We start from the raw sequence: 24,978 nt of genomic DNA on the forward strand, positions 1-24,978 counted from the left end.
AACATGGTGAAACCCCATCTCTACTAAAAATACAAAAATCAGCCTGGCGTGGTGGTGGGTGCCTGTAATGCCAGCAACTTGGGAGGCTGAGGCAGGAGAATTGCTAGAACCTGGGAGGCAGAGGTTGCAGTGAGCCGAGATCACACCATTGCACTTCAGCCTGGGCAACAAGAGTGAAACTCTGTCCCCCCCAAAAAATAAAAACAAATAAAAAAGCAAAAACAAAAAACTTATAAAATATACTTCAAAAATAAGCTCTACATTCTGTTATATGGAGTAACCACAAGTACATTTCAAACAGGATAAAAAATTAATTTTATTTAACAGAATATCAAATTAAATGTTAGTTTTAATGATGTAAGCTGACTTTAATTGGAACAAATCTATTATACTTTATTGTTAGCATTGCCAAAACTTACCTAATATTAAAAGTAAGATTGAGTTAATTTTTCTCAAAATACCAAGGGCTCAGCTTGTGCTATTATATTTGTCACATTTGTTTTTGGCAAAAACTCTTCAAATTTGCAAAACAAATTTAAAATTGAATTTCTTTAACTCACTTAGAAATATAATTTATATGTATCTTTCAGATAGGATTGCCACAATTGTCAAGCATCCTGTCCAAATATGGTCTATATAAGAATGTGATAGGGCCAGGCGCAGTGGCTCACGCCTGTAATCCCAGCAGTTTAGGAGGGTGAGGCAGGCAGATCATGAGGTCAGGAGATCAAGACTATCCTGGCTAACACGGTTAAACCTGTCTCTACTAAAAATACAAAAAAATTAGCCAGACGTGGTGGCGGGCACCTGTAGTCCCAGCTACTCGGGAGGCTGAGGCAGGAGAATGGCATGAACCCGGGAGGCAGAGCTTGCGGTGAGCTGAGATCGCACTACTGCACTCCAGCCTGGGCGACAGAGCGAGACTCCGTCTCAAAAAAAAAAAAAAAAAAAAAAAAAGAATGTGATTAGATTCTGGAAGAAAATCAGTAATTCATATACTACATTTAAATCTTATAAGATCGAAAAATAAATTTTTTAGAAAACCCAAATTAGCAAGAGCAATGAAATGACAACTCTGTTTTTGGTCTTTAAATTTAATTATAAGTGTAATAAGTTTTATTATAGTCTATCTTCCTAGAAGAGTTGCAAAAATAACCATAAAGGATAATACTTGTCATTTGAATTTACATCAAGTAAAAAATAAAAGGATCTTCACCTGTGCTCACACTCCTGATCTCTATTCCTCTATGTATTTTGATTTTAAGCTTTGTTGAGATATCATTCACATACCATACAATTGACAGATTTAAAATGTACAATTCAATAGTTTTCAGTATATTTATAAATATCTGTAGTCATTAACACAATCAATTTTAGAACACTTTTATGGTCTCAGAAAGAAACCCAGTACTCTTTAGATATCATGCCCCTCCATCATCCACCATCCCATCATCCTTAAGCAGTCACTAATCTAATGTCTATCTCTATAGAAGTGCCTATTTTGGAGATCTCCTGTAAAATGAATCGTATGTTATATTTTCTGACTGGCTTCTTCACTTAGCAGTATGCTATTTCTTGTAATGATCAAATAATATTCCATTTTGTGACTATGCCCTACTTTGTTTATCCATTCATCAGTTAACGGACATTTGGGTTGTTTCTACCTTTTAGCTACCATGAATAATGCTGCTATCAACATTTGTGTACAAGGTTTTATGCAGACATATGTTTTTATTTATCTTGGATATACGTCTGTGAGTAGAAGTGTTGGATCATATGGGTAATCCTATGTTTAACCATTTGAAAAACTGCCAAAATTTTTCCCAAAGTGGCTGCACCATCTTACATTCCCACCAACAGCGTATGAGGATTCTAATTATTCCACATCATAGACTTGTTATTGTCTGACTTCTTGATTCTAGCCATCCTAGTGAGTGGAAGTGGTGTCTTATTGAGGTTTTCATTGCCATTTTCCTGATGAATAATGATGTTGAGCACTTTTCCATGTGCTTATTTGCCATTTGTATACCTTATTTGTATAAATGTCTATTCAGATTTTTTTACCCACTTTAAAAATTGAGTTGTCTTTTCATCATTGAGTTGCAAGTGTTCTTTCTATATTTCAGATACAATATCTTATCAGATAGATACACGATTTGCAAGTATTTTCTCCCATTCTGTGAGTTGTCTTTTTACTCTCTTGCTAGCATCCTTTGAAGCACAGGAGTTTTTTGATTTCAATGAAGTCCAGTTTAACTGTTTTTGTTGTTCTTGTTGCTCTTGCTTTTGATCATATCTAAGAAACCATTGCCAAATGTGAGGTCATGAAGATTTATCCCTATGTTTCTTCTAAGACTTTTATGGCTTTAGCTCTCACATTTAGGTCTTTTATCCATTTTATGTTAATATCTGTATATCCTGTGAGAACTTCATTCCTTTGCATGTGGCTACCAAGTCGTCTTAGCAGCATTTGTTGAAAACACTACTCTTTCCACATTGAATGATCTTGGCACCTTTGTTGAAAATCAGTTGACCCTCTCACAGCCATTGCAGTACATTGATCTCCACAGAGACAGTGCCAGGGCAAGTGAGAGCCAGGCAGGCACTGGGCGATTCTGTGCCTCACTGAAGAAAAGTAAGTAAAGATGGGCAAAGGAGACCCTAGGAAGCCAAGAGGCAAAATGTCATCATATGCATTTTTTGTGCAAACTCATCAGGAGGAGCACAAGAAGAAACAACTAGATGCTTCAGTCAGTTTCTCCGAGTTTTCTAAGAACTGCTCAGAGAGGTGGAAGACCATGTCTGTTAAAAAGAAAGGAAAATTTGAAGACATGGCAAAGGCAGACAAGGCCTGTTATGAAAGAGAGATGAAAATATGTCCCTATTAAGGGGGAAACAAAAAAGAATTTCAAGGATCTCAATGCACCTAAGATGCCTCCTTCAGCCTTTTTTCTGTTCTGCTCTGAGTATCGCCCAAAAATCAAAGGAGAACATCCGTCCAGTCCACTAGTGATATTGCAAAGAAACTGGGAGGGATGTGGAATAACACCGCTGCAGATGACAAGCAGCCTTATGAAAAGAAGGCTGCGAAGCTGAAGAAAAAATACAAAAAGGATATTGCTGCATATCAAGCTAAAGGAAAGCCTGATGCAGCAAAAAAGGGAGTTGTAAAGGCTGAAAAAAGTAAGAAAAAGAAGGAAGAGGAGGAAGATGAAGAAGATGAGGATCAGGGGGAGGAAGAAGAAGAAGATGATGATGATGAATAAGTTGGTTCTACTGTAGTTTTTTTTTTTCTTGTCTATAAAGCATTTAATCCCCTTGTACACAACTCACTCCTTTTAAAGAAAAAAATTGAAATGTAAGGCTGTATAACATTTGTTTGTAAACTGTACAGTCTTTTTTTGTGTGTGTATAATTAACACACTACTGAATGTGTCTTTAGAAAGTCCTGTTCTGGTGGTATTTTCAATAGCTACTAACCTTGCCTAGTAGAATATGGGGGTTGTAAATTGGCATGGAAATTTAAATCAGGTTCTTGTTAGTGCACAGCACAAATTAGTTATATATGGGGATGGTAGTTTTTTCTTTTTTAATTGTGATGCATCTAACACGAAAGAATTGCTCTGTTAACTGAATATCACTCTAATTGCAAAAAAGAAACAGTTGCAGCTGTTTTGTTGACATTCTGAATGCTTCTAAATAAATACAATTTTTGAAATAAAAAAATCAATTGATGATAGATACACAGTTTATTTCTGTATTCTTTACTTTATCCCATTGGTCTTCATGTCTGTCCTCATGCCAGTCCCAAACTGGTCTAATTACTATCGCTTTGTAGTAAGTTTTGAAATCATAAAGTGTGCGTCCTGAAATATTTTTCTTTTTAAAAAGATTATTTTGCTTATTCCAGACCCTTCCCAACTGCTTATGGATTTTAGAATCTGCTTGTTGATTTATAAGAAGAAGCCTACTGGCCTTCTGAGAAGTATTGCATTGATTCTGTAGATAATTTGGGGAAGATTGTTATCTTAACAATATTGTCTTGAATCAGAAATTTGGAATGATTTTTTTTTTATTTCTTTAGAAATTCTTTATTTTTTCAATGGGTTTTATATTTCTCAGAGTATAAGTTTTACACTTTTTAAAATATATTCCTATTTTATTCTTTTTGATAATATCTTAAAAACAATTGCTTTCTTAATTTCATGCTAAATTATTCATTGCAAATATACAGAAACACAATATTTTTGTATGTTGAAAGTATATCAGGGATAAGCAGAGCAAGATGGCATATTACAAGGCTCCATGGATCCTCCCCTCTGCAAGGACACCAATTTAAAAACTATACACAGCCAGGAGCAGTGGCTCATCATGCTTGTAATCCGAGCACTTTGGGAGGCCAAGGTGGGCAGATTGCTTGGGACCAGGAGTTCCAGACTAGCCTGGCCAACATGGCAAAACCCCGTCTCTACTAAAAACACAAAAATTAGATGGGCATGGTGGCACAAGCCTGTGATCCCAGCTACTCGGGAGGCTGAAACACGAGAATTGCTTGAACCTGGAAGGCGGAGGGTGCAATGAGCCAAGATCATGCCACTGCATCGAAAGTGAGGTATTGAAACCTCCAACTATTATTATTATATATTATTATTAAAAAGCCTATTTCTCTCTTTAATTCTGTCAGTGTGTGTTTTATATATTTGAGGATTACATGTTATGGTCATATATGTTTCTAATTGCTGTATGTTCTTAAATAATGGAATCTTTCATCATTCTATAATGATGTTCTTTGGCTCTTTTAACATTTTTTGACTTAAAGTCCATTTGTAATTGTAGTATAGCCACTCCAGCTCACTTTTGGTTATTGTTTGCCAGTGGTCAGCAACTCTGGATGTACCTCAGTGGTGCCTGGGTACCTGCAACAAAATACATATTCCAGGTCCAACTCTAGGCCTACTGAATTATTCTCAGGTTGGAAGTCGTCTAGGAACCTATATTATCAAAATTCTCCCTGCCCAGATCACTTGTGTAGTTAATCCTTGTATTAGAATAAACTGGGGAACCACCACTTGCACAGCCTAATGCCACCATGGTACAACATCTCCATTTGTAAAAGGGAGAATGTTAGGCCCAGGAAATTTAAGTGTCTTCACAGACCATATAGGAGATCACATCAAGTCTCCTGAGTTAGCATTCAAGTCTACTAAGTAATTAGAGTAAGTATACTGAGTAAGCCTGCTAAATCTTCCTCTATTCTGTTTCCATTATGTTATGCTGCACAAAATGTGAAGTCACAATGCTGTTTATTCTTACTCTAGTAATTATCTTAGTTTGAATCCCCTAGAAAATAAAACCTTAAGCAATAACTAAATACAAATACTTTACTTGGGAGATGCAAATTCAGGGCACTGAGAGTGGAAAAATAAAAATAGAAACAAGGAAGGGAAGGATGGGAGGTAAAGCAATGCATGATACATGAGCTGTTGCCTCAGTATCCACAGCTTACCTCTGTGAATACAATCATGCATGGCTTAACAAAGGGGATACATACTGAGAAATGCTTTGTTAGGTGGTTTCATCTTTTTGTGAACATCACAGTGTACTTACACAAACTTAGATGGTATAGCCTACTAATCATCTAGGCTGTATGGTACAACCTATTGCTCTGAGGCTACAAACCTACACAACAAGTTAATGTACCAAATACTGTAAGCAATTGTAACACAAGGCTAAGCATTTGTGTAGCTAAACACATCTAAACCTAGAAAAGGTACAGTACAAATGGGGTATAAAATATTTTTAAAAAGATATACCTATACAGGGCACTTACCATGTATGGAACTTATAGGACTGGAAATTGCGCTAGGTGAGTCAGTGAATGAGTGGTGAGTGAATGCGAAGTCCTAGAAGATTACTGTCCATTCCTGTGGACTTTATAAACACTGTATACTTAGGCTACACTAAATTTATTTTTTAAAATTTTGTATAATAATAAATTAATCTTGGCTTACTGTAACTTTTTTGCTTTATAAACTTCTTAATATTTTTAAACTTGTTGACTCTTGTAATAAAACTTAGCTAAAACGTATATAGCTGTACAAAAATATTTTCTTTCTTTATATCCTTATTCTATAAACTTTTTTATTTTAAACTTTATTTATTTATTTTACTTCTTAAACTTCTTTATTAAAAACTAAGACACAAGCACACACATTACCCTAGGCCTACACAGAGTCAGGATCATCAATATCACTATCTTCTACCTCCACATCTTGTCCCACACTGGAAGGTCTTTAGGAACAATCGCATGCATGGAGCTATCATCTCCTATAATAACTATAATAACAATATTTTATTCTGGAATACCTCCTGAAGTAACTGCCTGAGACTATTTTACAGTTATTTTTTTTTTCAAATAAGTAGAAGTACACCCTAAAATAACAAGGAAAAGTATAATATAATAAATACATAAATCAGCAACACAGTCTGGTCATTATTTGCCACGGCAAATAAATTCTGGTAATTTATTTCCATAAAGTTTTATGAACTGTACATAATTGTATGTGCTAAGCTTTTATACCACTGGCAGCTCGGTAGGTTTGTTTACACCAGCATCACCATATAATATGCATTGCAGCAGGACATTACGGCATCACTAGGCAATAGGAGTTCTTCATCTCCATTATAATCTTATGGGACCACCATCATATAGGCACCCAGTGGTTGACCAGATAGTGCATGACTGTATATGCATCAGATTGCTCAGCAGGTGTCTCTGCAAAGTACCCTTGAGCAATCAATGTGAGAGAGGAAAGAAAAGGAATTTTATCTGCATGTTTACCTCCTTGTCTCCTGTTCCTGTTTCCTAAACTTTACACCAGGGCCCTAGCATTTAAGGCAGCATTCTGTAGCTAAGGTGTCAAATACCATGCTCTGCCAAGGCAGAAGGAGCCTGAAACTGAGCATGGGGGCAGGTCTGCTTGGTTGTAAAGCAGCAGTCAAGGGGTTGGCTCTATTGCTTCTGATGCAAGATATAGGTCACCCCCAAGGAGACGAACCTGGAAAAAAGACAAGTGGCTGAGATTGATGGAGGTGGTGGCAGCAAAGGAATTGGAAGAAGCACATAAAACAACTGGAGGAAGCATATAAAATGTATCACACACAGAAATGTTGTCTGGTGGGATTCAATCAGAATGGTGGCAGAAATATTACAGGGAAATATTAGGAAAAGTTATAGGGAGTAGTCACAAACCTTTTGGAAGGCCGAAAGGTTACATAGCTTGTAACAATTGAACAGGCTGAAGGCAGCCGTAGCTTACCTTAGAGCATTAGGTCATAGGGTAAATACTAGGGACAATAGAGGCTTCCCCAGTTAAGTCTGTTTACCCTACCTCCAATAACTAACCTTTGAGCCAGATGGCCCTCTCCGGGGAAGGTCAACTAGAGATATTGCCCCCTAATGATATTTAACTTTAGACCACGGTACCTGAGCTTTAATCATTCTGAGAACTACTCTCTTAACCATGTTAATTATCCACAAGTGTGTTGACTCAGAGCTTCTGTTGTTAATTGTATACGAAATAAATGCCTGGAGTGTGAGCCGCTCAGGGCTGGCCGCAATGACAAACCTCTCTTGGTGTGCAGGCGGCTGGACACTCAGCAGGACTGGCAAAATAGAATATCTGTGTGTCAGTGTACGTTTTATTCATCCGTCGTTTGGGTCAGGGTCTGCGGGCCGACCCCCGCAGCTAGTGCCCTCTTGTGACAAGCAATTGTTATTTTAAAGAAGTCTACTAGTTACATTGTCAGTAGCGTTAAATGTAGAAAATTTCTGATTTCTTTCCCTTCCCCCTACCATCCCTGTTGATATGTTCCATCCCAGGTCCTGAGCCAGTTTCTATCTCAGGAGTGGGATCCAGAGGCCCATCTGTGCTGACCACCAGTCTCCCATGTCATACCTACAGTCTAGTGAGTACCAGTCTGATGCTGGATCTGTTAGCCCTGCCTCCTCATTTGCATTGTAACCACCCAATGGGCTCTCCTTGCCTGCTGCCTATTCAGAGCCAATTTATCAAAACAGGGGAATTGTAATAGAGATTGAGTTTAATTTATGCAGAGCTGGCTGTATGGGAGACTCAAGTTTTATTATTACTCAGATCAGTCTCCCCAAGAATTCAAGGATCAGAGTTTTTAAGGATAATTTGTCAGGTAGGGGCTGGAGAAGTGGGGATTGCTTATTGGTCAGGTCGGAGATGAAATCACAGGGGGTCAAAGCCATCCTCTTGCACTAAGTCGGTTCCTGGGTGGAGGCCACAAGACCAGATGAGCCAGTTTATCATCTGGCTCGTGGCAACTGATCCATCCAGGATACAGGGTCTACAAAATATCTCAAGCACCGATCTTGGACTTTACAATAGTGATGTTATCCCCAGGAGCAATTTGGGGAGGTTCAGACTCTTGCAGCCTCCGGTTGCATGACTCCTAAACCATAATTTCTAATGTTTTGTCTAATGTGTTAGTTCTGTAAAGGCAGTCTCGTCCCCAGGTGGGAAGGGGATTTGTTTGGGGAAAGAGCTGTTACCATCTTTGTTTCAAAGTTAAACTATAAGTTCCTCCCAGAGTTATTTTGGCTCATGCCCAGAAGTAAACAATGATGGCTTGGAGGTTAGAAGCAAGATGGACTCCATTAGATAAGATTTCTTTCACTATCGTTATTTTCTCATTTATAATTTTTGCAAAGGTGGTTTTAGCACGATCAATCTTTGCGATACATTTATTTCTGTCACGTCTGTCCCAGCACTCAGGCATAGGTTTCTACTTTATTTCTTAAAAGCCTAGTTTGTTTCTGCCAGCTCCCTCCCTGGGTACTGGTACACTCTTCCTGCCATCCATCATTGTTCTGGATAGCCCTAGGCCCCTTAAACAGGAATCTTCCCCTCAACTTGGGATCCTGGGTCTTTAACTGTGGAATTGGCTTCTTTTATACCAGCCTTACCCATTTCTTCTTTTCTCTGTGCGACTTGCCTTATTTAAGCTTGCTTCTTACTTTAGATAAACCCTGTGATAACTGTTACTTGATAGATAGGCCTTTCTCCTGCTGCCCTCCCATACCTATCTTCTCATAGTCAGAGTCTGTACTTTGTCTAGTTGCAAATATATGTCCTGTGTACTTTGTTTAGTTATAAATATATGTCCTACTAACGTTTAGGTTTTCTGCCCAATCCAAATTCTTTCCTCCTACTCTGCATGCACCAAACTACAATGACACTTGATTGTGTTCTATGTTATTTTTTAAAAATACACTTTAAGTCAAATAATGTAACATAACGGATTCAACATAATTGTAATATCCAAGACTGCATATATTCTTTGTCCTTATAGTTTTAATATATTTTCAGTTTGATAAATGACTCACTTTGCCTTTCATTGCTTTATATTTATAGACATAGAGCTGGCAAGTAAAAAAAAAAAGTGAACTTTAAAAAAGTTGCTTGTTCTTTCTGTTAGGTCTTCAGTGGTAAACATATGCTCTACAATTATATATTTAGGGAGGCATTTAATCAGAAATTTCAGTAGTCTTTTCCATTATTTTAAGTCCTAGAGAACATGCTGATTATTGGCTTGCTAGCAGCTCATTCATACTAATTTGCACACTTAGTAAATCAGTCTGCAAGAACTTAAAAATAAACTCTGTTCAAAACAGATTTTATATTTAATACAGGACAATTAGAGAATGTTTATGGTATTCAGAAATGAAAATGCAGAATACAAAGTTAATTTGCTGTCAGCAATCCCTTGCTTCTTTCCGTATGGAGGGATTAATTAGAAAGTGAAATCTTACGTCAGTTGTTTTCTTTGGGTAATTTTGTCTTCTTAGACAATTATAGAAAACTTGCTATTTAAAATGCTATCAAGCTAGAACTCCTTGATAGGTCCCCTTCTAATTTTTCATTAAATGACCCATGCAGGCCTACAGAAATCCAAAAATTCAACAGCAGCCAGTCATTTACATGTATCCTATGAGGAATTCCCAAAAATTACCACAACTGTAGGGGATTATGTGGAGGGACATCACTCTGTCAGTAATGTGTAGAATCTCACATGAAGATCTGGTAGTAGTGGTGGCAGAGATGGGAAGAGTCTAAGTCAGTTGTGGTGTATTTTATTGATGAAAAAGCCAAACTCTGTGAAATATTTGAAGAGGTTTATTCTGAGCCAGTATGAGTGATCATAGACTGGAGAACAATCTCAGGAGGTCTTGAGAAAGTGCCTGAGATGGTCGAGTTACAGTTTGGTTTTATACATTTTAGGGAGGCAAGTTACAGGGAAAGACATAAGGCAGTACACGTAATGTATACATTGGTTTGGCCTAGAAAAGCCAAACATCTCAATGTGAGGATAGGGAGGGCTTATTACAGTTATAGAAGGATTCAAAGGTATTTTCATTGGCAATTGGGTTAAAGAGTTAAGCTAAAGACTTGCAGTCCTGGAAAGAAATGCTTGAGTTAAGATAAATGGAGTTGTGGAAGCCAAGGTTCTTGTTACGTAGATGAGGCCTCCAGACAGCAAGCATCAGAGAGAATAGATGCTAAATGTTTTTTTTTCAGGCCTTAGAAGGCATCAGATGCTTAATCTCTCCTAGATCAGGAAAGGCCTAGATGCATTAATGAAGATTCTCTACAGATACAAAATTGCTCCCACAAAATACAGCTTTTCAGGGCCATTTCAAAATATGTCAAAGACATGTATTTGGGGGCAAAATGATTTTATTTCATTCAGGGTTTGTTATTTGCCATGTGATGCTATACCAGAGTCAGTTTGGAATTTGGTATCTTATTGACACAAAGAGTCTGTTTCATCAGTCTTATGATACCTATTTTAATCTTAATGATGGTCAGTTGTGTCTAAACTCCAAAAGGGAAAGGATATAGCAAAGCGTGTCCAACCTCCCTTTCCATTATGGCTGGTAATTCAATGTTTCAGGTTTCCCTTGGCCCAGAGGGGGTCCGTTCAGTTGCCTAAGTGGTTGGGGTTATATTTCTGGTTGTAATATTATTGGTGGGACAAGAGTTTATTGTGAAAGGAAACTAAATCGTGAGGTCCCAAAATCACTACGCTAAAGGGAAAAGTCAAGCTGGGAACTGCTTAGGGCAAACCTGCCTCTCATTCTATCCTAAGTAACTCCTCTGCTCACTGAGATAAATGCATATCTAATTGCCTCCTTTGGAGAGGCTAATCAGAAACTCAGAAAAATACAACCATTTGTCTCTTATCTACCTATGACCTAGACGCCCCCTCCCCGATTCGAGTTGTCCCACCTTCACCCACCTTTTCAGACTGAACCAATGCACATCTTACACCTATTGATTGATGTCTCATGTCTCCCTAAAATGTATATAAAACCAAGTTATGCCCCTACCACCTTGAGCACATGTTGTCAGGACCTCTTGAGACCATGTCACATCACAGGCGTGCATCCTCAACCTTGGCAAAATAAACTTTCTGAATTAACTGAGACCTGTCTCAGATTTTCACGGTTCACATTATTGATTATAGGTTGAGTAACCAACATGGAAATCCAAAATTTGAACTCTCCAAAACTCCAAATGCTCAAAATCAGAAACATTTTGATCACCAACATGGTGCCACAGGTGGAAAATTTCACATTTGATCTCATATTAAGTCACAGTCAAAAGGCAGTCAAAACTTGTTTCATGAACAAAATTTCTTAAAATAGCATGTAAAATTACCTTCAGGCTATGTGTATAATGTGTATATGAAGCATAAATGAATTTCCTGTCTAGACTTGGGTCCTATCCCTAAGTTATCTCATTATGCATATGCATGTATTCCAAAATCTGAAAAATTCTGAAATCTAAAATACTTCTGGCCCCAGGCATTTCAGATAAGGAATACTCAACCTGTTAACAGGAAGATATATATATATATATCCTGTTTTTTATATGTATACCTATATATGTATATGTTACATATATTTTTTTAAGATGTAGATTTTTCTTTAGATCATTACAAAACTGTCAGGGCATGAAAAACCAACCAAACAAGTACCCTACCTACATTTAATAGGTAGATGCTTGTTTGATACAGGAAATGGGCCCAAGGGCTGCATATTGAGTTACCTCCATAGTTAGAACTAAGAGATTGCTGTAAAGTAAATATGGAATGAGTTGCTCTACAAGTGACCACCTAAATCAGATACATTTCTTATCTTACTAGGAGCAAATGAGAATAAGGAAAAGCAGAAACAAAATGTCTACAATACCAGAAGACAATAGAAGAATACCTAAATTTACACATAGGTAGATAGGTCATAGTGAAACCATAGAATGGCAAAGATAAGAGAAATTCCAAAAAGCAATGAGAGAAAAATGGCAGATTATTTATAAAGGAACAAAAATTATACTGAAGGCAGAATTACCAACAGTAACATTAGAAACCAAAAGACAATAGCATTATAGTGCTGATGAAAATTAACTGCCAGTCTAGAATTTTATATCCTTGTGAACTATCACTCATGAGTAAAGATGAAATAAAAACATTTGTAATTCAACAATGAACTTGAGACCATTTAAAACTCAGAGATTTTGGTAAAAGAACAAGCGTAAGCCCTCTTACTGCTGAAGGAAATTGAATTCAGAAGAGAGAATTGGGGTCTAAGAATAATGGTTACTAAAATAATCAGTAAATGTGGGTAACTCCCATGAGGATTTGACTGTAGAAATAATAATAAGAATAAATGATTCAGGTGTTACCAAAACAAAGTGAGCTCAATTACTAGACAACAACTTTCTAAGGAAGGATTTGCCATTTTAGGCATGTAAAGTTCTTACATTTTAGGGACCAGGGTTGAATTACTGTAAGATTTTTTATGTGAAGTATAGATGTTGAATATTTGGGGCACTGAAAAGTATAGGTATAGAATGTATAATTTCTAAACCAGTAGAGGCATAAATGAAAATAAACAAAACTTGATAAATTCAATAGAATTCAAGAATAGAAAAGAACAAAATAAAATGGGATAAAATGTGGCACAAAATGAAATGTTAAAATAAACACAAATATATCATTAATTACAATAAATATGAACAGACTAAATTATAAAAGGTGATATTTAAATGTAGCTTTATACTGTTTATAAAATTTCCTGGTAAAATATCAAAAACCTATACCAGGTATTTACTAATCATAAAATAGCTGGCATAGATATATTAATATGAAAACAAGTAGACTTTGTGGTAAATAAATGTATTACTTAATTTAAAAAGGGAAAAGTCCAACTTAGAGAAGAAACTTTGAAATTATTTATACCTAAACACATATTCTCGAAATATATAAAGCCAAAATCAATTAATGTAAAAAGAGAAATGAACAAATTCTAAATTACAGTGGAAGATCTTATTAGACCTCTCTCAATAATTGGCGGATCAAGCAGACAGAAGGTTAATAAAGCCCTACTAGACTTAAATAACAAAATTAGTAAGTTTTCCTGTAGCTCTTAAGGCTAGCTTGGCTGTGCTGGTAATGATTGGCCATCCTTGCCATTTACATACTACAGCACTCTGGTATCTGTCTATGACCTTCTTTCCCTGTGCTTTAGGGTACCTGGGAGAATGTGCACTTACAACTTTTCAGTAAAATCATTCAGGGAACTGCATACCAGTCTGCCCTTCTGGCAGATACTTACAAACTTCATAGGAAGGCAAGTCCAGTGCTCTCAGGCATTTGAGGTTGGTCAGGTAAAAAGGGTCATATGACATTCTTTTAGCATTCCAAATACTTTTCATTTTCCTTCCTCAATTCCTACTTCCCCTCTCCTTTAGATTTATCCTCCTTTTTTCTTCTTTTCTTCCTTTCTTTCCTTTTCCTTTCCCCTGTCTCTTCCTATCACTCTTTGTCTTTTACCCCCTAAGTATTATATTATTTTAAATCTCCTTGGTGATAGAAAAGGAAAAGTAGTTCAACCTCTTTTTAAATAATAAAATCAATTTTAACCAATATTTAAAATATTGAATTTGTCAATAGTAAGTATAGGTTTTTATTTTAAATTATTATTTTATTGAATATTATAATAAATATAACAATTTAAGCAGCTAGTCCATTTTAGAATTTTTTTTTCTGAGTGAACCATATTAAACAAAATTTCTACTAATAGAAATTTTTTACAAAATAAACACTGTCAATTTTTTAACTGCTGAATTCTCTTTTTAATGTCTATGGCTACATTTCATATTTTTATTAAAGAAGAAACAGTAATGAGCAGTTGTTAGCACACAATCAATCACTTACTTTTCTAGAGTATTTGTGATTCAGATACTCAGGTGCCTACAAAAATATAATAACTAAAATGGGAAAAAATTCACTGTACTTGTGATATGGTTTGGATTTGTGTCCCTGCTCAAATGTAATTTCAAATTGTAATCACCATATTGGAAGTGGGAACTAGTAGGAGGTGATTGGATCTTAGGGGTGGTTTCACATGAATGGTTTAGCACCATACTCTTGATGCTGTACTCAGGATAGTGAGTGAATTCTAGTGAGGTCTAGTTGTTTAAAAGTGTATAGTACCTCCCCCTACTCTCTTCTCTTACCCGTGTTCCTGCCATGTAAGATGCCTGCTCCTGCTTTGTCTTCTGCCATGATTGTAAGTTTCCTGAGTCCTCCCCAGAAGCCAAGCAGATACTTCCATGTTTCCTTTATAGCTTGCAGAACCAAGAGCAAATTAAACTTTTTTTTTAGTTAAATAAATTTCCCAGTCTCAGGTATTTCTTTATAGCAATGCGAGAATGGCCTAAGAGAGCAGGTAAGTTAGTCTTTTGACTTATACAATAGAAAAAAAGCCTACATTAAGAGTTTTTAGTAGTAGGTGGTGGTGTGTTTAACAAATAGGCCAAAAAGTTCTCTAAAATATAATTATTCATGTTTTCTTATAATAAATATTATACAATTATGTATGTACATGTAGTAAATATAATTATTCATTCTTGATTATTCATTTTCTGAATTAAAAGCTCTGATTACTGTTTGTTAATAATATACCAAAAACAACTATAGAAGGCAGTGTTCAACTTACTATATTACTTAATCTCTTCCATATGTTTGATGTGTTTTTATACAATTATGACCATTAAGGCACAAACAAGTCTAATAAATTAGTTAATCAAATTATATTCTATGAAGCCCCAAAATTCTTCTGAAGTGCTTTGGCTTCTCTATAGTGAGGCCATGGAAGTAAATGGGAACTTCTAGCTCCTCATTCTACTTCAACCAGATCTCCAGTTTCCTTTGTTTTATATGTTAATTCAATGTTAAATATTGTTCATACCCAGTACATCTAAGCCAGAAAATAAAATTTTTTGAAAGCTATTAGTCAAATCCCACTCATTGAAAGAGATTAAGAAGTTTGGAGGAGTGTGCGGGTTGATAAACTACTTACTGGGTACTATACCCACTACCTGGGTCCAATATACCCATGTAAAGATTCAACACATGTACCTCCCTGTATCTAAAATAAAAGCTAAAATTTAAAAAATTATAAAGTTAAAAATTGTTTAAAAAATCGATCTTCTTAAATAGTTGGGAGGATATTAAAATAATGCTTATATCTTAGCTTTCACAACTATTTTTAGATGGCTTTCAGTTTTAAAATCACATGCCAAAAATATCTGGGAGGGACTACCTTGTATCCATGGGGGGAAATAAACCCTTTTCTGGTATTAAAAATATATGGAGTAAATTTAGAAAATAAACTTGTGGTTGAAAAATGAAAGGAAAAAAAAAAAGAAGTTGAGTTTATAAGAAACCTTAAGTTGTTTGCTTAAGGTCTCACAATGTAGAATTGGAATCAAAACTGAAAAAAAGAGAGTTTTTAACTCTGAGTTGATTTTATCTTTTTCAGGTCACAAGTTTTATACATGTATCTTTCTCTGCATTAGTGCATTGTAGATTATTACAGTAAAAGCCCAAATTGATCATATCTGCCTATACACAGGTTTTGTATAGTCTCCCTTTCCTCATTGACCTGGTTGTGGCCACGTGACTTGCTTTGGACAAAGGATCATTTAGGAATGGGAAAGAGGCAGATATTTGATAGCTTCTTTTACATTAATCCCTTTTTTGCTGCTGGTAATTCTTGTGCACTCTATGAAAAATGATTGGGCTCATCTCATACAGGATTAGAGTGCTCAAGGACAGAATTCCCAGCTGAGATCCAAAGACCACAGTCAGTACCCAGGATATATACAGGTCAAAATATCCAGGTAGTACCATGTGGAGATGATAAGCTGTCCCAAATGAGCTCGGGCCACAGAATTATGAGCAAATGAATGATTGTTGCTTTAAATCACTAAGTTTTTGGGTAGTTTGTTATGCAGTTGTAGCTGAACAAAACAATGGTATTGATCTTTTGTTCCAACTATGACCTATTCTAGGATCTGAACATAGTATATTTTTATGGGTTATTTGAAAAACTGTAGATAGCACTGATTTCTTACGATAACCAAAGTTAAATCAAATGATGTAGTCTTTACTTCAAGAAATTCTTTCTTTATGTTTCTTTATTTTCTTCAGTAATTGTAATTTTTCAGTAAATTTACATATATTCAGTTATCTTTAAATATAGAATCCTGACAGTTGCCACACTTGTAAAGAAAAGATACAGGTTAACTACATCTAAATTGAGTAGGGATGAAAGGGACAGATCCAGATAGTCCCTAACATTTGTTATGGCCAAGTCAAGAGTTCAAATGGAAGCCCACATAACATATGTCTACATTTTAAAAACTTACAAATCAAACCAACACATTTCAAAATAGAATACATTCTATTATTCTATGTAAAATACATTTTAACAAATCTAACTTTATAAGAACCTTGAAGACCAAGTTTGAATTTAGAATTTTTGGACTCCTCAGAGTTTTGCACTAGAAAATGGCAGCACAGGGTAGCTGCGTGCTATTCAGGTGCCCACACCATTCTCTTCTGTCTTTCAACTCTAACATGCACTCTAATGGTTCTTATGTTTAAACATGTGGATATGTCAGCCCACACACTTACTCTTGGTCCATACCCTCCTAATAGTGACCTCTTAGTTACTGCACAGTTCTAGGAGTCTTCTACCAGGAGGACTGACCTAGGGAAGAGTCTTGTGAAAGCACTGTAAACAGGATCAAGGAACTATGGATTGTGAATTATAATGTCTCATGAACTTGAACCATGGGTGGTGCTGGGATCTATATAGAACTGCCCCATTGGACCCATGTATTTCTTGCATGTGCAGAGAGGCGATGCCGGAGGAGGATCAGAGTAAGGCCCTAGAAAGCATGAGACCAGGACAGGAACCTCTGTATCCTGGGATTTAGGGCATGTGTTAAGCTGGGTAATTCCAACAGCAGACCCTGAGATCTGGTCTTGAGAGCAAGTAGTTTGAGAGGTGATCTCAAAGCATAGGTAAGGGAGTGGGAGACTGCAAAGAGAAGAAACCGATTCCGGGGGTTTTAATTAACAGGTTATCATTGCAGGCAATTGGGGCTCAGTCCCACTGGGGGCCTCTGGAAGTTGGTGTCAAATTCGCCTCAGAGTTCTTCTAACCAAAGGGCAAGAAAACAGGTTTTTTTATTCGTTTGTTATTTACCAATTTTGATCAATTTTTGGTTTGGTACTGCTCCTGCAGGCTTTTACTACCACATCTGGATGATCTATGTGAGAACTGAGTACCATTCTTTGTTTAGAGAGAACTTTCTAAGGAGGAAGTCACAGGTATCCATAAATCCATGCCCTTTAAGGCATACTTAAAGGGGACATGTCAAGGCATGGACAGCATTTGCTACAGTCCAGAGTTGGAAATAAGTTTAAGAAAACATGTCCCATTATGATATGATGGCACAATGTGTCCAGTAAAATTTCCACATTTCTGAAGATCAAAATGGTTTCTACCTCTGCTAGTTTACATCTGATGGGGACCCAAATACTGTCAAATAAATATCTTAACCCAGAAGTTTTTAAATCTCTTATTTGTAATATATATCACCCCTATTTATGTTTCTGATACAACTTAATAAAATTATTTTGGATATTTAAAAATGAAACAGATATTGATTTATAAATACATCATCAAAATTAAAACTATAATTTCCACAAATTCCACTATTATAATGGGTTTCCTTTTGGATTTGTAAGGGAGAGGGGCTGACATTGTGTAGTCCTTAAGGTCCTTGCTCATAAACATTTCATGAGTTAGAAAATGTACACTTAAGAATGTCTTTGGCTTTAACTTTCAGGCTCAGCAATCATTAGTAAATGAACATCTTTTTTGGAAACAGAAATGTATAACATAAAGCTCTCGACAGAAATTTTATACTTGAACTTGTGCGTTGCAATGATTGTGTAGCATTAAAGAGCTAGACGTTTTTTATCTTTGATGAAAACAATAGATATTCTGCAATTCTCAAAATTTTCTGAACAGTTTAATTCTCATTCAAATAAAATAAATCTAAACAAATAGAATTCTATTTAAATTACATATTCTAAATATTTTTATTTTATTCTGTTCATCCAAGAAACAAAATAAGTTCTCTTTATGCCTGTTATTAAAACAACAAATAATTTTCCATGCTGATTTGTTCTATTGAAATTGCCACAACCCAAATACCTCTCTCAGGATAAAACTAGTCGATTAACAACAGATAATAAAATGTGCCTGAAGTCCTTTTTGCCAAGAAAAAAAATGTATTCTAAAATTAGGTTTATACTTGACTAGGATGGAACAAAAATAACATTCTGAGAGCCTTTGAGAGTAACTGTTTTTTCCTCAGACCAGCTGATGCTCTTGGACTTGTTGGATGTAATACAAATTTCAAATGTTATCCATTATCAGCATGTTTTAATATGTACTATTGAATGTAACATTATACATTATATATACTGTATTACATATAGCAACATAGACATGGAATATATGCTATATAATATTCAATTAATGTAAGGTATAATATATAACATTACATAATGTATACTTTATAACACACACACATAAACTCTTGTTTGATAAAGGATTTAGGGTAGTTAATGTTCTTGTATATAATGCTCTTGTGTATAAATGTTCTTGCATATCTTGGCATAGAAATTTCATTGTATTTGAAAACAACGTGCCACCTTTCACCATTTGAAGTGTTCACTGTTCACTGCAAAAGAACTAAAATTATAGCCATTTAATGTCATAGTATGTGTCTGGTCCATTGATTGATATGCTTGATTTGTTTTCTTGGTTTCAGAGAACTTCCTGCCACAGAATTAGGCATCAGACGTTTTTAAAATCATTTGTTGTTCGTTGACTATTTAAATATTTTGGCATTAACCATGAAATTTGTATTATGTTCTTATACTGCATTCTACTTTCGGGTTGCCAAATTTTTATAACTATTTTCTCACTTTATGGAAGCTAAGAAAATGGTGACCTTCAGAGAAAAAGTGGTGTTGCCCAAAAGGAAAGAATGAGACTAGATAGCTCACCTAGCATAGGAAGTAAAATTAGCTATTAACTTAAGATAAATATTATAACAGGGTGTTATGAGAAGTGTTAATTACACATGCCCCTTTCTGGTTCCGTTGGTTATTAACTATGAAAAAATTATTTCTATCTGCTAGCCAAGTTGCAAATTATTTTGATTGCTGTGAGACAGAGCACCTCTAAGTCATAGAAATGTGGCAGACAGTAAAGCCCATCTAATGTTGCATATATTTCCTTATATCTCAGCCCCCTTTCAAGTAGGTAGAGTCACATAGCTTGGTCTTGCCAGTTAAATGTAATGTGCATATTGATTTTGAGCTGAAAACTGAAAAGTCCTTGAGCAAACTTCCAGCCATTCCTTTTCCCCTGACCTCTCAGCCAAAGAACAGAGATGTTTGTTATGGTACAACTGCAAGATGGTAGTATCTTTCACAGTAGGGAGTCCTGAGTGACTTTGAGGAGCAGACTGTTCTCTGACCAGTTCAGTATATATACTCTAATTGATAAATAAGCTTGCATGATAAGCCCTGGAGATTTAGAGGTAGTGTGTTATCCCAGCGAAACCTATTTTAGGTTATGCAGTACAATTTAATATAATAATATTAAATATTGCTTACTAAGATGAATTTTAGGTTTTATAGGATTTTAAATGAACTGTTTTAAAATTATTTTGATAGCTTCAGATGGATCTGTACCACTTCCTTTGCAATTTCTTCCTCTCCATCCTGGACGCTACCCTTGTAAAATTTTATTGAAATCAAGGTATGATGTGCGTGCCTATTATGTTGAAGGTATTGTGAATGAAGAACAACCAGAGGCCAAATTTGAGTTTGAAACACCAGTATTTGAAGCCCTTACTCAGAATATTCCAATAGTATGTATAAACTTTTTTGGTACCTTTCTTTATTCATATTGCCACTGTGTCAAAGTCCTCCAGATGTCTCATCTTGAACTGTTACAAATTTCTGATCGTCATATCTGCTGTCAATTATTTCTTCATATTTATGTCAGAATCTCTTCCTAAATATAAATGTTATTCTGTTACTCATCTCATCAATCACTTCTGCTGGATCTTTTTGCTTAAAACAATTAACTCCAATGTCCTTAATGTATCATTAAATTCATTCTTGCTTCACAAAGCAGAGTTATGGACTCTCAGGTCATTCTACTCTAATTTCTGTTGTGATCTAATACTTGGTAAAGATGGGTTCATAGGCACTGAGAGCAACAATTGGCTGTAGCTTGGCTACTTATTAGCCAGAGTGACAATATAGTGTAAAAGAAGGTAAGGTAATTGTAAAGAACTTTGGCTTTTTAGAGGGATAAATCGCCTTTTTTGGTTTATTTGTTTGTCTAATTATTAAAGACATGACAAAAGTCAATCTGAAGCACAAAATTTTGTTCTGATGAGATATATAATCTTTGCTATGTGAGCAGTCTGCCAGTTAGAATACCTGTTATTACCTCGAATTAGGAGTAAAGTGTGTCCTCTAAGGCCATTTTATCATTTTAGTGGCAATTAGTAAGTGAGACAAAGGGAAATTTCTTTAGATATTGAATAACCCTTTGATAGATCAATTAGGCAGTGCTCTTATGTGACATAGAAAGAACATATAGTCATCATTATGCCTTATGTTTACATTTTTGATATTTATTCTTAACAAATATGACTTTCCAATAGTGATTCCTAGGAAATACAATTAAAAATACAATATATAATGTTATAAAAAACACCAAGAATTCATATGTAATTCAATTTCATCAATATCATCCCTCTAATATTTTTGTACCTTTTTCATGCTTTAGAAAAATCAAACAAACGATAAATGGACGTTTCAAGTTACTATAGAAGGAGAATGGTTTTATGGACCTATTGATTTACATGTTGGACCAGGTGAAATTGTGCAGTATCCTCTCACATTCAAACCTATTTTTGAATGTGACATTACGGTATGAACTCATTGGTATTTTCCCCAGTATTAATTAATAGTATCATTAGTCAGTAAACTAATGTATGACATTAGTCTTTTAATTGATAGTACAACTTCCTAGCAGAAAAGTTAATATTTTCCATGTATTTGACTATTTTTACTTAAAACTTTAATACATGTTTTAATATGAAGCATAAACATCATGAACATAACAATATTTTTCTGTGAATACTAGCATTCAAATTAATTTTATACAACATGCTGAACAAAGTAAGAGAATTACTTTTCCTTCCTGTTCATTAAAGAAATTGGTATATCAGAAAATACTTTCTTAAGACAATATTTCTTTTACATGGAAGTAGACATGCATATAATTGCTGTGTATGAGAATGCCTATATACATTCTGTAAGTTAGAGAGGGTAATGAGAAATAAATGACTTTTCACCAGAAATTTGTCTTTATGTGTTCGGTAGAAGCATTTATTTGTGTATTGAAAAAGTCAATGGCTAACACCTCTCTACAAGCTCATTTTATTAACCAGATACAAGATTAATAAGATAGCAGAGGTTGTTTAACATTTAACTATGACTCCTATAGACCTGAAATTTGTCTGGTTTCTCATAGGGTAAACTTATTCTACAAAATGAAGTAGATGGTATGGAGCACATCTTTGACATAAAAGGGGTTGGAAAAAAACCTTCAGCCTTGGAACACATTACTGTGGAATGTCAAGTGGGGAATGTGACACAAAAACATATAACATTGCCTAATTTGACAAATACTTCCCTAACATTTAAGGTAAGCATTTATTTTTAGTGTGAAAATGTTTTCTTCTGAATACGGTGAATCACATGAACTATAATAATTACAAACAATTTTTTAAACATTTAGTTTTACTTAATCGGATGAAACAATGTCACATAAGATGTTTACAATCCTACCTATTATTAGTCCAACAGCTTTTAAATATCATTTCAATTATAAAGTTGAATTAGGATGAAATAAGTCTTATATTTATATAACTATGAAGCACATTAAAATCTACTTATTTGAGTCGTGTGCTTTTCATTGAAAAAATTGTGCATGATAATAAAAGGTGTTTTCAAAAATATTTACAAACATCTTTTAAAATTTTAATGTGAAATCTGTAGGCAAAACAACATTTCAGAACTGTAGCCTATCATTTACCAGTGTGAATAATAGTGGAAATATTAAGGAATGCATAATTGTTTACATCCTTTTACTTATTTATTTTTTGTTTTAAGTTTTTTTTTTTTTGGTGTGTTGCTCAACTTGGAGGGCAGTGGTATGATCTTGGCTCACTGCAACCTCCACCTCCTGGGTTCAAGTGAATCTTGTGTCTCAGCCTCTCAAGTAGCTGGGATTATAGGCATGTGCCACCACGCCCAGCTACTTTTTATATTTTTTGTAGAGATGGAGTTCCACCATGTTGGCCAGGCTGGTATCAAACTCCTGGCCTCAAGTTATCCACCCACCTTCGCCTCCCAAAGTGATTGGATTACAGGCATGAGCCACTGTGCCTGGCCTATATCCTTATTTTTTATGAAGCATTATACTCTTCCATCCTCACTTGATTTGTTTAAACCAATCTTTAAATAACATTTTCCACTCACTCCTACAATTATCTACAAATAGTTATTTGCTCAATAGGATCCTCAAAAGAAGCTTCAAATATCTACCCATTATAAGTGCCTGAATTCAGTTTTAGAGGGGACTACAGAGGTTTGTAAATTCTCTGGGTTTACTCTTTTTTTTTTTGTAACCCTGATAAATATGTGCCTTGGTTTTCCTCTTCTTTCTTTGCTAGATTGCAAATGGAATTAATATTCTAAAGGAAACTCTTATCTTTTCATGTCTGGCTGAAATTTTTCAGTGCCATCTCTTACCTTCAAAATCAAAACCTAGTACTTTGCCCATTTTTTTATAGGGATATCTGGATTTTAATGTCTGTTTTTTTTTTCTGTTGAGTTGTGTTTTCCTTATATTTTATGATATGGTTTGGCTGTGTCCCCACCCAAATCTCGTCTTGAATTGTAGCTCCCATAATTCCCATGTGTCATGGGTGGGACCTGGTGGGAGGTAATTGAATCATGTGGACTGGTTTTTCCCATGCTGTCCTCGTGATAATGAATGAGTCTCATGAGATCTGATGGTTTTATAAAGGGAAGTTCCCCTGCACATGTTCTCTCTGGCTTACCACCATGTAAGACATATCTTTTACCTTCCACCATTATAGTGAGGCCTCCCCAGCCACATGGAGCTGTGTGTCCATTAAAAAGATTTTTCTTTATAAAGTACCCAGTCTTGGGTGTGTCTTTATCAGCAGCATGAAAATAGACTAATACATTTTAACTGTTATCCTCATATCACCTATGTAATTTGCAAATATTTTGCCCATTCCTCAGGTTGCCTTTCATTTCATTGATTGTTTCCTTTGCTGTGACCTCTGTGAACTCAAGGCCAGTAACATGTGAAGTTTGACACTGTTGACCTACCTTCTTAATGCTATTCACCCTTTATTTTATATTATTCTACATTTCTTGTTTCCTTGACATTAATTCCTTAACATTGGATTATCAAGTGATAATCAAACCTTGATTATTACTTATCTGGTCCTTTGATTCCTCTAACCTTCTCATTTCAAGTTTCATGCATCAAAAGCATCCTTATTTCTGTATGTAGATAAAGGAAAACTCTTTTAAACAGTTGGTAAGAGTGTAAATTAGTACAGCCATTACGGTAAACATTATAAAGTTTCTCCCAAAATTAAAAATATAACTATCATATGATTCTGTAATTCCACTGCTCCACTGCTGGGTATATATTGAAAAGAGTTGAAATCTCTATGTCAAAAAATTATCTGCACTTTCATGTTCATTGCGGCATTATTCACAATAGCCAAGATATGGACTGAACCTGTGTCCATCAACAAATGAATGGATAAAGAAAATGTGATAAACACACAATGAAATACTATTCAGTCTTAAAACAGAAGGAAATCCTGTCATTTGTGACATGGATGAACCTGGAGGCCATTATTTGAGTGGAGTAAGCCAGGCACAGAAAAGCAAATACTGCATCATCTCAATTATATGTAGAATCGAAAAAAGTTCAGTTCATGGTAGTGGAGAGTAGAATGGTGGTTATCAGGGGCTGATGAGAGGAGTTGCTGGAGAGATGTGAATCAAAGGACACAAAATTTCAGTTAGATAGAAGAAGTAAGTTGAAGAGAATTATTAGATCTAGTGTACAACATGGTTACGATAATTATAACAACGTATTCTTGAAAAGAGCTGAGAGAATAGATTTTTTTTGTTCACCACAAAAATAATAACTATGTGAGATAGTGCATAGATTAATTAGTTTGATTTAGCCATTTCACAATGTATACATATACCAAAACATCATGTTGTACATTATAAATATATATAATTTCTCATCCATTAAGAGTATGAAAAAGTTTTTCAAAGTATGCTAAATAAAAAAGTCAGTGATAAAAG

At 35.2% G+C, this 24,978-nt stretch overlaps 1 protein-coding gene and 1 pseudogene across 1 annotated transcript in view; both read left to right on the forward strand.

Moving 5' to 3' along the window:
* Window positions 1-24,978, forward strand: part of CFAP47 (cilia and flagella associated protein 47) — a 428,524-nt gene that overhangs the window by 254,062 nt on the left and 149,484 nt on the right. Inside the window, exons 46-48 of the mRNA XM_011996297.1 lie at window positions 20,203-20,399; window positions 21,332-21,475; window positions 22,082-22,255. Of these exons, the coding sequence (XP_011851687.1) occupies window positions 20,203-20,399; window positions 21,332-21,475; window positions 22,082-22,255 (515 nt within the window). The remainder of the gene's footprint in view (window positions 1-20,202; window positions 20,400-21,331; window positions 21,476-22,081; window positions 22,256-24,978) is intronic.
* LOC105551142 lies at window positions 2,646-3,266 on the forward strand (annotated as a pseudogene).

This window comes from Mandrillus leucophaeus, unplaced genomic scaffold (assembly GCF_000951045.1).
Source record: "Mandrillus leucophaeus isolate KB7577 unplaced genomic scaffold, Mleu.le_1.0 Scaffold509, whole genome shotgun sequence".
Lineage (NCBI taxonomy): Eukaryota > Metazoa > Chordata > Mammalia > Primates > Cercopithecidae > Mandrillus > Mandrillus leucophaeus.